The 14,635-nt window shown below is 44.6% G+C and overlaps 1 protein-coding gene across 6 annotated transcripts in view; it reads right to left on the reverse strand.

Moving 5' to 3' along the window:
- The window catches only part of nf1a (neurofibromin 1a), a gene marked incomplete at its 5' end in the record, with an annotated part of 138,018 nt that overhangs the window by 29,636 nt on the left and 93,747 nt on the right, over positions 1 to 14,635 (reverse strand). For all 6 annotated transcript variants that reach the window (XM_083637529.1, XM_083637528.1, XM_083637525.1 and 3 more), the window contains 7 exons: positions 181 to 322; positions 469 to 530; positions 852 to 1,066; positions 3,351 to 3,630; positions 5,376 to 5,516; positions 7,226 to 7,419; positions 12,532 to 12,734. In XM_083637529.1, coding sequence (XP_083493655.1) covers positions 181 to 322; positions 469 to 530; positions 852 to 1,066; positions 3,351 to 3,630; positions 5,376 to 5,516; positions 7,226 to 7,419; positions 12,532 to 12,734 — 1,237 coding nt within the window. The remainder of the gene's footprint in view (positions 1 to 180; positions 323 to 468; positions 531 to 851; positions 1,067 to 3,350; positions 3,631 to 5,375; positions 5,517 to 7,225; positions 7,420 to 12,531; positions 12,735 to 14,635) is intronic.

Consider the following 14,635-nt stretch of genomic DNA (forward strand, 5'->3'; position numbering starts at 1 on the left):
TCTGTGTGTTTCACTGCTCTAACTCAATTATATTATAATGTTGCTTTGTCACGTTCTGAGCCTGCCCCGCCCCGCACCCGTGATATTTTCATAATCTGCCAACCCAGACGGGGGCCAGCCCGCGGGACCCGGCGGGTTCTGGGTGACCCCGCGCATCACTAGTGTCCTGAGTGTCCTCACCCGGTCGATGCTGAGCAGTGGGCTGGCCTTGCTGAGGATACGGATGATCTGCTTGATCTGCCCGTGGCTCACCCTCTTGCTGATGCAGCCGAACACCACCAGGGCGCGAGGCTGCAGAGACGGGTTGTACTGGAAGGCGAACCTGAGCGCGCAAGCACACACACACACACACACACACACACACACACACACACACACACACACACACACACACGTTAGGAGGGAGTGACGTTCCACATGTATGGACTGAGGACGGCTACAATGAAATGAGAAGGAAGAGGGTCGTACTTCTGTGCGAGCTCTGTCCACTGATCCAGCCACTTGCAGGCTGGGATGTCCCTCATACACGCCTGGAGAAGAGACAAAGAGTGAGGTGTTGGAAACAACTAGCGTTTACATTGTGACGCGTAGGTGAAGGTGTGTCTGTGTGTCTGAATGGAAACTAAGTGTGGAGAGAGAGAGAGGCAATTAATTATTTAACACTGGGTCAGTACATCAAAGGATGTGTTTCAGCGTCGGGTAATTAAAAACTTCAGGTAATTAAAATAATTTTTATTTGATTTTAAGTGCTACAAACTATGAAAGACAACGCTTGCCCTTGCACTGGGCGTAAGACAGGGTCTGAGCATGTGAATGTGTGAATGTGTTCTTTTCTAGACTGTGTGAGTGACCTCCATAATCTCCAGCAGGGCCTCAGTGACCGTCTCCAGGGAGGACAGGGCGAAGGTCTCCCTCTCGTAGGAGCCGGGGGAGAAGGAGCGGTCGCGGTAGCTGGAGCGGAAGGCGATGACGGCGGCCGACTTCACCTTGCTGATGCCGAACAGCAGGTAGAACTTAGGCAGGGAGAACTCAGTCAGGCTCAGCCGCAGCACTTGCTTAGTCTCCTCTGGAATCATAAAAACGTTAAAAATAAATGTATTATTCTAACAAGGACACGCTAAATGAGCTTCAAGATCTACTTAATGCTGAATTGCTGAAAGTAGATACCGTAAATTCCGGACTATAAGGCGCACCGGAGTATAAGCCGCAGCAGCAAAATTGCCTGTTTGTTACATATATAAGCCGCACCGGACTATAAGCCGCAGGTGTTTTAATGTTTTTTTTTTAAATTGTGTTTTAATGTTTAATTACCATATGTAAGGGTTCGTGCACAGAGGGGATTGTCGGGAAAGAGATGGCTGTTTGAGGAAGCTCCCATTTATTAACATTTCAACAAAACAACATAACACAACACCACCTGTGTTTTTTTTTACAGTGCACACAGTGTCCGCGGTGTGGTGAAAAGAGGGCAAGAGAGGAAATTAAAACAGAAGTGGATTTATAGTTAGAAAGAGTGCTAAAGAAGAGAGAATTCCGTTTTTTATTTATTTTTTTGCTGAAAAAATCCATAGATAAGCCGCACCGTTATATAAGCCGCAGGGGCCAAAAAACGGGGAAAAAGCCGCGGCTTATAGTCCGGAATTTACGGTACTTGGTTTTAGTGCAACGAACTATCGATCAATATCAAAAAGACTAACTATATTGTGTTCCACTTAGGGATGTCAACGGTTAACCGTTAATCGATTAACCGTCGCTAACGTCGTTGTTCGGTTATTGCTGTCGGTCTATCAGTTAATATTAAAAAAAAAAAAAAAAAAATTTTTTTTTTTTTTTTTTTGGGTCTATTTACTCAATGAGCTCATGCCCAAACAAGGCGTGTCTATTTAGATGCTGAAATGTTAATGCTTTTTGTGTTAGAAATTCTAACACAAAAAGAATTTGTGTTGAAATGTTGATGCTTTTTGTTAATGCTTGTTAATGCTTTTTGTGTTAGAAATTCTAACACAAAAAGCATTAACATTTCAGCATCTAAATAGACACGCCTTGTTTGGGCATGAGTTCATTGAGTAAATAGACACACACAAAAAAAAAAAAAAAAAAAAAAACATTTTTTTTTTTTTTTTTTTTTAATATTAAAAAATTATGAATTAACCGATAGGTTAATCGATTATTAGCGTCGGTTAATCGAAAGTGAAATTAACCGAAAATTGACATCCCTAGTTCCACTCCAATAAAAATGCAATTCATACTGATCATATCCGTCTTAAGTTAAATGAAAAGGATTTAATAAGAGTAAATTCCACCAAATTCCTGGGGGTCCTCATTGATGAGTCACTTAACTTCAAATGCCACATTGAATACTTGTTAACAAAATGGTCTAAATGTAACAATGTATCAAGTTGCACAGCTGGAGGGGGGAGGAGACAGCACTGGGAGCACCTCTCAGCAGACACGCCCCCAATGTTTCAGAGCAGAGAATACTGCTTATTTTTTCATCATTTTGGAACCTAATTTTAGATACTTGGCGACATTTCTAAGCGTTCAAATTTGGCTGGGTGGTTAATACATTTTTCTGTGGTGTGACAAACTCAAAAACACATTTATTCTTGGTTTCCAGGGACTGTAAAACCATTTTAACGCGCATCTACTTGTTATGCCTCCGCCGGCGATAGCCAGGCCGGAGGCATTATGGATCCGGGTTGTCCGTCCGTCCATTCGTCCGTCCGATGTTTGTTAACGCGATATCTGAGGAACGCCTTGAAGGAATTTCATCAAATTTGCCTCAAACATTGACTTAGACCTAAGGATGATCTGATTAGATTTTGGTGGTCAAAGGTCAAGGTCACTGTGACCTCTCGAACGCCATTTTCACGCTTGTTAACGCAATATCTCAGGAATGCCTTGACGGAGTTTCATCAAATTTGCCTGAAACATCGATTTGGACTCGAGGATGAACTGATTAGATTTCCGTGGTCAAAGGTCAAGGTCACTGTGACCTCACGAATGCCATTCCCAAGTTTGTTAAAGTGAGATCTCAAGAACGGCTTGATGGAATTTCGTCCAATTTGGCTCAAACGTCGACTTGGGCGCAAGGATGAACGGATTACATTTTGGTGGTCAAAGGTCAAGGTCACTGTGACCTCTCAAATGACATTTTCAAGCTTGTTAACGCGATATCTCAGGAGCGCCTTGACGGAATTTCTTCCAATTTGCCTCAAATGGCAATTTGGACTCAAGAATGAACTAATGGCGGAGGGATAAGTCCGCGGTGCGGTCGTTCTAGTTGATTATGATTATGCCTTGTGTAACGCACTGTAAAATCAGTTGAAAGTGTCGCGGGAGCTCCTCACCACTGAAGTTGAGCTGGGAGCAGGTACAGAGGGAGTGGATGATGTTGATGACCAAGCCGTGGGTGGAGGCCCTGAGGGACAGTGGGCCGGTGGCCACCAGCAGGGTCACCACATGGAACAGGTAAGGCAGGTGGGCCGCCACGTCCAGGGAGTTGTTGAAGGATAGCATTAGCATGTAGCGTGCCAAGATGGCGATGTCGTCCCACATGAGGTGCTGTTCCAGGGTGGGAGTCGGCGACAGGCACGTCTTGTCGATGATCTTGCACATCCGACCGATGACCTGCCACAAAGCGAGAGGAGAGTCCAATAAGACGTCATGGTCCAAAGCACTTTCTCTCAAGCTGACTCATCTACATTACATTTATGTCAGCGAGTGATTTCCTATGCTTCCCAGAAAGCCTTTCAACAGCCCCCAGAGGCGGGGTGTGCGTTGGCGCAAAATGGCGACACAAAAACCTGACGTTTATGTTGATGTTTTAGATTGCTGAAATATGTTCTGCCGTCAACCTCCATCGTGCTGGAAATAACATGACATGACGTCACATATATGTCTATTCATGGGAATAAGGATATGGACCCAGAGATACAAAATTCATTGGTGATAGCGGTTTTTAACAGTGTCAAAGTGATACAGTATACTGTAGGGATGTAGTTTAACGGTGTTAAAGTGATGCAGTATACTGTAGGGATGTAGTTTAACAGTGTTAAAATAGACAAAAAGTGGCTATATAGTATAAATCAACCAATGACACTTGCACGTCCTTCTGGATACTGAGTTCATACATACAGTAAGACACTATCGCCGTTTTAACGCGGAAGAAAATAGCATTGGCCGAATCGTTGGGTTGACAGGAGGCCAAGAGCAGCAGACAGGGGCCCATTGTGTCGGCCATGACATCAGTAGTGGCTGGCAGCACATGCAGACCACAACACGCACATGGCTGCCATGCGCATAACATCAATATAAAGGATGAAATATGGTAAAAAAAACACACCAGCGCACACAGTTATGAATGTAGGATTTTGAAACCTCTTAAAACACTTGGGGGGGATAAATGACACAAAATCAAGTCAAACAGTGACTCTGTTTGGCTTTGCTTTGGCAAAAACATCTTCACAATGGCCACCATTCACTGCAATGCCAATGTCTGCCATAATAGGAGCCAGGGCCTGGCTTTTCTATTGTGTCTGGCTGTGTGTGTGTGCTGTGTTTGTTGATCTGAGTAGGAGGCTAGATTGGGATAAAGAGCACACAGATAGATGGTGGCTCGTGGGTGGATGAGTTTGTGACTTTGGATGCTGTAAAGAGGGGACAAATCCACAGATTTGGAGACATTTCCTGAATTCGTAAGTATTTCATCGTTTACATTTGCGGCAGATTCTTCACATGACAATTTTTGCAGAAAATCTCGAAAGAAAATGTATTGTCCATGAATCATTGTCATTTAAGAGCAAAGCTAATAGCACCTTATCAATACGGTAACATCTTATAACGTCTTTGGATTACTGTTATGCAAAATCCAACCTTAATTAATTAATTCTAATGGTAATACAGTACAGTGATACTGTCATAATACTGCTGCTGTACCAAAAAAGCTTTTCCTCAGAGGAAAGACTCCACTAGGAGGACACCGAGAGAGATTCAGCCTTCTTAACTAGGGAGATGTAAGGTTGTTAACCATACTGCCATGGGTGAAGAATGGTGGTACCTTTACATTTGCTGAATTTATCTCAGCCAAAGAACAATTTCTGCCATTTCGCATGATTTTATGATGAGTCGAGGCCTGGCTGACAAATGTAGTGACACAAAGGAGTGCTTACAACGCGAGAATGTAGCACAGAAAAGCCCCTTTCTGTGTTAAAAAAAGGAAACATTGACGGCTAGCTCGGTGGCTAGCTCCTTTTTGAAAAATGAGTGCGATAGTCTTACGGGAATTTTGTGAATTGCATTAGTCCTGTAACTTATAGCACAAACTTCCAATGAGGAAAAACCTTGCCTGTGATAGCATGTGAGTGGAGTCTCACCTTGCTGGAGACCAGCTTGACATTGCCTGAAGCCAGAGCCACAGCAGTATCAGCCATGACCTCGGCCTTGATGGAGCCCAGGCCCCCGGTGGCGCTGGTCTTAATAAAACTGTCCAGCACCACGTCCAACAGGTCTGTTATCTACAAGACAAGTGCAAAGCATCAGGGTCAAACACCTACGTGGACTGTTACATACCTCAATGCCAACCTATGTCTGCCTAGACCAATTCCTCAGCCAATCAAACAACTGCACCTGGATTAGCAATTACACTCGTGGAAAGGCTATTATAGCAGTAGTAAGACATTGTGTGGGTATTGACCAACTACATCCATCTCCAGTGTTTCCCCTAGAAAAATCTTCAGGCCTGGAGGGATTTCAAAACATACCTCGACCGCAACGGTGGGGGCCCTCGCTGGCGACGCTAAACTTTTAGCTAACCTGTTCGCATCTATGTTCGCAATGGCATCCCAAGTATCATCATACTATTATGGGATGCGATGCGAACAGTTGTATTATGGGATGTGCGTTTCCCAGGCAACGACACACGTTGACATGTTTTGGAACAGCGGCGCACGCTGGAACAATGCTCCTAAAAGCAACTTACTGTTTTGAATGATTTGGCATCTTCTATTACTTTCAACACTAGTATTGCTGTACTGTAATAATATGCCATAAAGGTTTATTGGAATTTTGGGGAGAGCACAATTTTTTTTTTTTTTTTTGCGCAACTCTTTTTCTGACCTGGCGGGCCCCAGGCCTGTAGAATGGTAGGGGAAACACTGATCTCAATACCCCCACAATTAAACCTACCGTAAATTCCGGACTATAAGCCGCACCTTTTTTCCCGTTTTTTGGCCTTTTTTGGCCCCTGCGGCTTATATAACGGTGCGGCTTATCTATGGATTTAAAAAAAAAAAAAAAAAAAAAAAAAATCTTTTTTAGCACTCTTTCTAACTATAAATCCACTTCTGTTTTAATTTCCTCTCTTGCCCTCTTTTCACCACACTGTATGACACTGTATGACACTGTGTGCACTGTAAAAAACAACACAGGTGGTGTTGTGTTATGTTGTTTTGTTGAAATGTTAGGGAGCTTCCTCAAACAGCCATCTCTTTCCCGACAATCCCCTCTGTGCATGAACCCTTACATATGGTAATTAAACATTAAAACACAATAAAAAATAAATAAATAAATAAATAAAAATACCATTAAAACACCCGCGGCTTATAGTCCGGTGCGGCTTATATAAGAAAAAAATAGTCAACTTTGCAGGTGCGGCTTATACACCGGTGCGGCTTATAGTCCGGAATTTACGGTAATTGCATATTCTGAACACATACGGTTATTTTTAAATATTATCTCTGAGATTGGGGGGGGGGGGGCAGGAGATTCTTCCAACATGATGAATCCATGTTTGCATTTATTATAGTATATTTCTCTCGCCTACATAGCCTGGTCGTTTTTCCCCTCTGACAACATCATCCCCTTATCCCATTTGTGAAGTGATATTTTCTAATAAGATTGACACGGTTAAGCTTTATTGTGCTTCGAGGCAAGGCACGAAGTAAACGAATGCTGTACGACAGCGTGCCACCGAGGGGGAAGCGATTAACATCACAGACATCGATATAAAAACAAGCTGCCATCTCCCTCCTGATCATCACGTTACCTTTCAATGAGGGGATTTGAAAGGATTCTTCGGCCACTGTTAAGACACTACTTCAGACACTACTTCACTTCTAGACTGTAATGAGCCGAGCTTCTCTCCATGATCCTCGGAGCCTCTGCCAGCCGATGCTGCCTCTAATTGCTGAGGAGTGGAGTTAATGTGCACAAACAAAGGGCTCACCTGGCCCAGGCTGCCCCAGATCTTGGCCTGGATGGAGGGGTACATCTGCTTCTCATTGATCGTCATGGTGATGAGCTTGTCCAAGATGGCCGTGACGCGCTGCCGCTTGGCGTCGTCGTTGTGCTTACAGAAGCGAACCAGGTTGAGCAGCCAGGGCGTCATGTACTCCAGGCACAGGTGCTTCAGTTCAATGCCTGGACAAGAAAAACAATTGTGCAGACAGTTATAGATTTTACATCCTAATGTCAGGTATGGCTAAGTAATCTATCGGTGATGTTCGCATTTCTAATTATCTGTGACTTAAGGCAGTGAATGCCGACCTCTCTCAGATCAAGGACCCCTAGTTTAGTCCACATTAAAACACAGACTGCTCATTTGACAAGAGTTTTCCTCTCAGACCGAAATCTCAGAATATTTGTATTGTTAGATTTCCTTGACTATCTGTATTATAGGTCGAGAGATTGAAACAGTGATCTTCGACATTCTCTAATTGTGTTCACTTCTTGTAAATGAAAGGGTGAACTTTAACAATTCATCAACTTGCTGGGGACCCCTTGGAACCCCCCTCAAGGACTCCTGGTCGTCCACAGACCCCTACGTTGAGAACCAATAGGGTGTGTTCATACTTTTCCACTTGTGTTGTAGGAAATGTGCTGCCTCCAACACATTCTGTGTGTTGATTATGAAAAGCGTGTTTGTCTCTGTAGCGACTAGCTGCTGCTGCAGCTGCTGCTGCCGTCAGCAAACAGTAGTTATGTATTACTCTCAAACTCTTAGCACAATCTAATCTAAGTGTTTTGGCGGTTTAGGCACAGAACCACCGATGCACACATGTGTAAATGCTCACACCACTGTGGCAAGCTAAGCTAAGGCCGCACGTGAAAACAAAATTAGAAAGCAGTCTTCCAGTAAGGGCATGCGACGAATGTGTGAAACAAGCCGAAAAATATAATGCTGCTATATTCCGGTAAAATGACCCATTAGTAAAATCCCTGCTCAACTTTCCCAGAAAAAGTATCAAATTCCCTGACTTTCCCTGTCTGGAATACAAAGCGGGATAGTGTGAGCACAACCTTATTTTTCATTGAGAAGCCAACATATAGACTAAAACGACCGCACCGCGGATATATGCCTCCGCCAACAAGTGAGCAGTTGACATCCATGTCTGTCGAGACTTTGACGTTTGTGCAAAATGTGAAGAAATTCCGTCAGGGTGTTACTGAGATATGGCGTTCCCCAAGCTTGAAAATGGCATTTGTGAGGTCACAGTGACCTGGACCTTTGACCACCAAAATGTAATCAGTTCATCCTTGAGTCCAAGTGGACGTTTGAGGCAAATTTGATGGAATTCCGTCAGGCTCCGTCAGATATCGTGTTAACGGACATACGGACAACCCGAATCCATAATGCCTCCGGCCTGGCTATCGCCGGCGGAGGCATATTAACTCATTGAGTGCCAGCCACTTTTGGAGAACGGACACTCCCAGTGCCAGAGTTTCAGAGCGTTTTCAGTGATTTCTCGAGGCCCACAGAATATTGTGTGATATTACTATGTAAACACCGAACACGGAGAAAGAACGAGGAGACTCTATTGTATCATCAGCAAAAAAAAGTTTATTGATACCATTTTCCGTTCTTTAGTTATCAGCTGGAGAAGATAGGTTGTTTTGAGCAAAAAGAGACGTTTCAAATTAGAAGCTGAGATATTCAGCCTTTTGTGAAATGAAGCATTTCAAGCACATTCACTGACTCTGAAGCTAATATTTTCTGATGTGACACCTCAAAAATAATTTCCTTCAATAAAACTGTGAAAACAAAGGAATTTTGTTTGGCCAAATAATATTTTTTAGCTGCAACCAGCAGCGCTGGCCCCTGCATGCGCAGACCCTACACCTTCTTGCTGGTCTTGATTTACTGCTGGTGGGCATCAGATATTCTAGCTTGTTTGCCTGTCTCTGTCCATCGAGCCTGCTGTCTAGGTCTGTGTTTACTGTCAATGGTTGTATGCTGCCCTGCGTGCCCCACCCCCCTCCTCCTCCTCCGTGGGAGTGTCTCTGGCAGCTCTGCTGTGTTTGCTCTGTGTTTGCTCTGCACTGAAAAGTGCGCTGCACCCCGCTTTTTCACAGCGTGTCGCCGGCTCCCAGCTGAGAATAATGTAACTTTTCAGAAAGACGCTGGTGTCGGCAACTAAATCATATAGAGGGGCTATCGCTGCGGAGACGGAGGGGCTCAATTGTGGCAGCAGATTGACTGCTGTTCACAGGCACAGCTAATGTTATGCTTCATGCATATCGATGCATACCGATGCCGTTTCCGATGTTAGGTTTCCGCCACCTAATGGGTCGGTAAAATAGGTTATACACATTCAACATGCCCCAAAATTTTACAGGAGATGGATCTGGCTTTGATCCACGTCCCACCGTCAAAAAACGCAATTGACGACATTCGTCGTCATTGGCACTCTTCGTTAGTATTAGAATTGACGACGATTGTCGTCATTGGCACTCAATGAGTTAACAATATGAACACATTATGCTCAGGTATGCCATGCCAGCCTATGCCAGGCTTGTGTACATATTGAAATATTAACATGTCAAGGTTGTTATAGTTTGGCATTTTTCATTCGCTTTTACTTTGTTTTCAATTTCAGTTTCGTTTTTAAAGTGGGTTTGCTAGTTTAGTTTAGCTTTTGAAAATGCGTAGTTTAGTTTGTATTAGTCTCAGTGTTAGTTTTAGGCTTAATTGTAATATAAAGTATTTGCAAAGGGCCAGAATAAAAGAAATAGGCCAGAAAAAATATTGTGTAATAAAAACTCAACAAAACATCATACCATTTAAAAAATGTATTCACTTTCAGTGACAACTATCGTATAAAAGATGTGTCAGTCTGTGTGCTTGTGTCATTAACCACAATCCACACAATCCACAATACAGTTTCACTTAGGTTTGTTTTGGTAAAGGCTCGTTTTTATTTTCATTTCAGTTAACAAAAATGTTTTTTTCACACCTAGGGCTGCTGGGCAATATAGACAAAATCAAATATGATATATAAAATACCTCAATATCGATATTGCAACAATATTGTAGGGATGAGCATTGGTGCTTCCAATAAATATTTACACAATTAGGTTTTTGATCATCACCAGGAATAATGTGGATATAATGACTAAGTGGGTAAAGGCAAATAATAGAACAGCTAGAGCTGCAGTCTGTAAGTTGGGAAAATGACATCACTTTACTGTGACGCAGCCTTTAGAACCAGGAAAAGACAACACTTACACCATATCATGATATTATGATATCCAAAATCTAAGAGGATATAGTCTCATATCACGGTATTGCTATAATATGGATATATTCCCCATCCCTACTTGGTACAGAGGCAGGTAAAGGACAGACAGATAACATCTGAGGCTCTGTCCTTGCTGCAGTGGTGAAGTGTAGCCGCTGCAGTCTGCAGGCTGACTGGCATGGAGGAGAGACTGCTGCAGTCTGCAGGCTGACTGGCATGGAGCAGAGACTGCTGCAGTCTGCAGGCTGACTGGCATGGAGGAGAGACTGCTGCAGTCTGCAGGCTGACTGGCATGGAGGAGAGACTGCTGCAGTCTGCAGGCTGACTGGCATGGAGCAGAGACTGCTGCAGTCTGCAGGCTGACATGGAGGAGAGACTGCAGTCTGCAGGCTGACATGGAGGAGAGACTGCAGTCTGCAGGCTGACTGGCATGGAGGAGAGACCGCTGCAGTCTGCAGGCTGACTGGCATGGAGGAGAGACTGCTGCAGTCTGCAGGCTGACTGGCATGGAGGAGAGACTGCAGGCCTCCCAGCCTCCCAGCCACCACTCAACACACCCTGATGCATGAGGCAATCAAACAGAACCCCAAACAAAACTAATGGCTTTTACATCAACCGGTCCTGACATGGTGATGTTTGAGGCTGTGAGACAGGCAGATGTGTGTGAGACAGGCAGATGTGTGTGTGAGACAGGCAGATGTGTGTGAGACAGGCAGATGTGTGTGTGAGACAGGCAGATGTGTGTGAGAGACAGGCAGATGTGTGTGTGAGACAGGCAGATGTGTGTGAGACAGGCAGATGTGTGTGAGACAGGCAGATGTGTGTGTGAGACAGGCAGATGTGTGTGAGACAGGCAGATGTGTGTGTGAGACAGGCAGATGTGTGTGAGACAGGCAGATGTGTGTGTGAGACAGGCAGATGTGTGTGAGAGACAGGCAGATGTGTGTGTGAGACAGGCAGATGTGTGTGAGAGACAGGCAGATGTGTGTGTGAGACAGGCAGATGTGTGTGAGACAGGCAGATGTGTGTGAGACAGGCAGATGTGTGTGTGAGACAGGCAGATGTGTGTGAGACAGGCAGATGTGTGAGAGACAGGCAGATGTGTGTGTGAGACAGGCAGATGTGTGTGAGACAGGCAGATGTGTGTGAGACAGGCAGATGTGTGAGAGACAGGCAGATGTGTGTGTGAGACAGGCAGATGTGTGTGAGACAGGCAGATGTGTGTGAGACAGGCAGATGTGTGTGTGAGACAGGCAGATGTGTGAGAGACAGGCAGATGTGTGTGAGACAGGCAGATGTGTGTGAGACAGGCAGATGTGTGTGTGAGACAGGCAGATGTGTGTGAGACAGGCAGATGTGTGTGAGACAGGCAGATGTGTGGGTGGGTATTGAGTGACTGCAAAGTGCGCCTTGCAAACAGAAGGAGATTGAGAAAGTAACTGTGAAAGAGCAAGAAGGAAGTGATGTTGATGTGTGACAAAATGTATGCAGGGTTCGCACACCTTCTTAAACAACAAACTCAAAGACTTTTTAAGGACTTTCCAGGCCCAATTCCCTCAAATTCAAGGACCCGACACGGCATAGTTTGAGACACAGATCCAGGTTCATGACTGTTACAACACTGAGAATGTATCTACTGAGAACTAGCAGCTTTACAGAAGCTCACAGACAACTATTAAAAAGAAACCGGCTTAAATGTGTGAACACTTCTCAACTGTGCCGTTACACGTTAGTAAAAAAATAAATCTATTCTTGCACAAAATGAGCACGTGAAACAAGGACACCCAGATGGTGGGAGGCAGCAGAATGTCGCCTTATTAACTCAAGTATTAAGTCAAAATAATATCAAAAGAACTTTCTCACAAAGTATATAAATTCAAACACTTTCAATGGCCCATGTCTATATCGATGTCTAAAAACGTTCGAGGCCTTCGATATCCCCCCCCTCCCTTTTTCGAAGACCCGTGGGACGCCTGGGTGTGCGTGTGCATGCACATGTGTCAGTTGGACTTACTGGACTTGCTGAAGCCGGAGATGCACTCCTCCAGGAACTCCAGTGTGAGGTGGGGCTCGTTGGCAGCCAGCGTTTTGCTGATGGACACTATGAAGAGCGTGTTGTTGGCTGGGATGCACAGGCCCGACGTCTCCAGCAGCTGGCCCTCGATCTTTAAGTTGAAGGTGCAGGTCAAAGCACATAGGAGATTGTATGCTGCAGACCTGTGTGGAGAACATCAACATTTAGATCTTATTTTTTTCTTATGTATCAAAAACAGATACATAAAATAAGGTCAGAATGAGAGGAAAGGCTTCTGCACACCAAGTCCGTATTTTTCATCCGAAATTGTCGCCCGTCTCAAAATAAATACGACATGTCGTGTCGCTCACGTTTACACACTGACTCCGAAACTTTCGTCCGTCGTTAAAGTTTTCGGGAAACAGGTTCAATTTTCTGCGTTTTTCACATCAGTCAAAAGCCTTTTGAGCCGTGTGTGTCTGTGTTTGGGGAAGGGGGACAGAGCACTGAGCGGAGAGGCAGCTGGAGAAACGCGGTGCTCGCTTCTCACGGGCACCTCTGTTACCAGGCATTCCCGAGCCGCTGCCTTCTCCAGTCTGCACCGCTGCTGCAGATCAGCCATGCTGCCTGTCACCTGTCATGTGGATACAGGCGAGGACGTCACGACCAATATTTGTCTGGCATTGCGAATAGAACGACAAACATAAATGGGGGCGGCTGTAGCTCAGGAGGTAGAGCGGGTCGTCACTAATCGCTTTGGATAAAAGAGGTCGGTGGTTCGATTCCCGGCTCCTCCAGTCTGCATGTCGAAGTGTCATTGGGCAAGATACTAAACCCCAAATTGCTCCTGATGGTGTGCCAGCAGCACCCTGCGTGGTAGCCTGCCACCATCGGTGTATGAATGGGTGAATGTACCTACCTATGGGTGATTGTAAAGCGCTTTGGATAAAAGCGCTATATAAATGCAGGCCATTTACATTTACCATTTACATAAAACGCATCGGACTCAGTGTGCAAGGTTTCTCTGCATGTTCGGATGGATTAAATAAATGGACTCTGTGTGTTTAAACTCAAGGCATTGTGCATTGTACACAAATGGCATCCTAAAGTGTACACTAATATCACTTAACACCATTTTCCTTCCTACCATTGCATTTCCCAGAATGCACAGTTCCATTTAGGCTAGAGAGACACTATATAACCAAAACAAACTGAAGATTAGGCTAGAGACACTATATAACCAAAACAAACTGAAGATTAGGCTAGAGAGACACTATATAACCAAAACAAACTGAAGATTAGGCTAGAGAGACACTATAACCCAGTGATACTCAACCCGAGGCTCTAGAGCCACATGCGGCTCCTTTATGGGCGGTTGTGGCTCTTTTCATCCTACTTTAAAAAGAAAACGGTCAGCCGAATTCATCTCAGGTAGGGCAAGGTTAGATTGTGGCTCTTGCTAAAGTATTCTTTGCCAATGTGGCTCCTGAGTAGGGCAAGGTTGAGTGTACCACTGCTATAACCAAAACAGACATGACGCACTGAACGACTGGGCATATGCAGATCATTTCTTCCTCTTGCGTCGTACAGGAGCTTGGCAACCAGTTGGATGTGGCAAACACACACTTGACGACCAGTGTGACTTGGTGAACACAGAGTTGATGAAGACAGCATTTGGAGAGCACACTAGCAGATTTGGAACCCAACCGGAGCTTCAGTGTGCGGAGCTTAATTTCTCTTACCACCATGGGACCCACAAACGTTGCGGAAACTAACGGCTGTATTTTGGTCTCCTTCTCTCTGGTGATGAGCTCTCATTGGCTCCCGATTCAACTCGTTCAAAGTCGTGAACACTCACAGCTCACACAATCAAAGACCATCTATTGATAGTATTCTGTTACATCACCACACGGCCATTTTGGTAGGAAAACGACAGGTGATTGTGATCAATTAACAGGTGATTACAATCAAGTGACACTTACAGCCAATGAGCTGAGTGTATTGTAGCGCCATATTGGTAGGGAAAAAGGCTTGTGACATCATCGGAATACTATGAATACGGCCCCCACAAACCAGCGTTGGCTTGTTCCAGTCTTGAAAAACA

The sequence above is a fragment of the Poromitra crassiceps genome (assembly GCF_964638095.1).
Source record: "Poromitra crassiceps genome assembly, chromosome: 5".
Taxonomy (NCBI): domain Eukaryota; kingdom Metazoa; phylum Chordata; class Actinopteri; order Beryciformes; family Melamphaidae; genus Poromitra; species Poromitra crassiceps.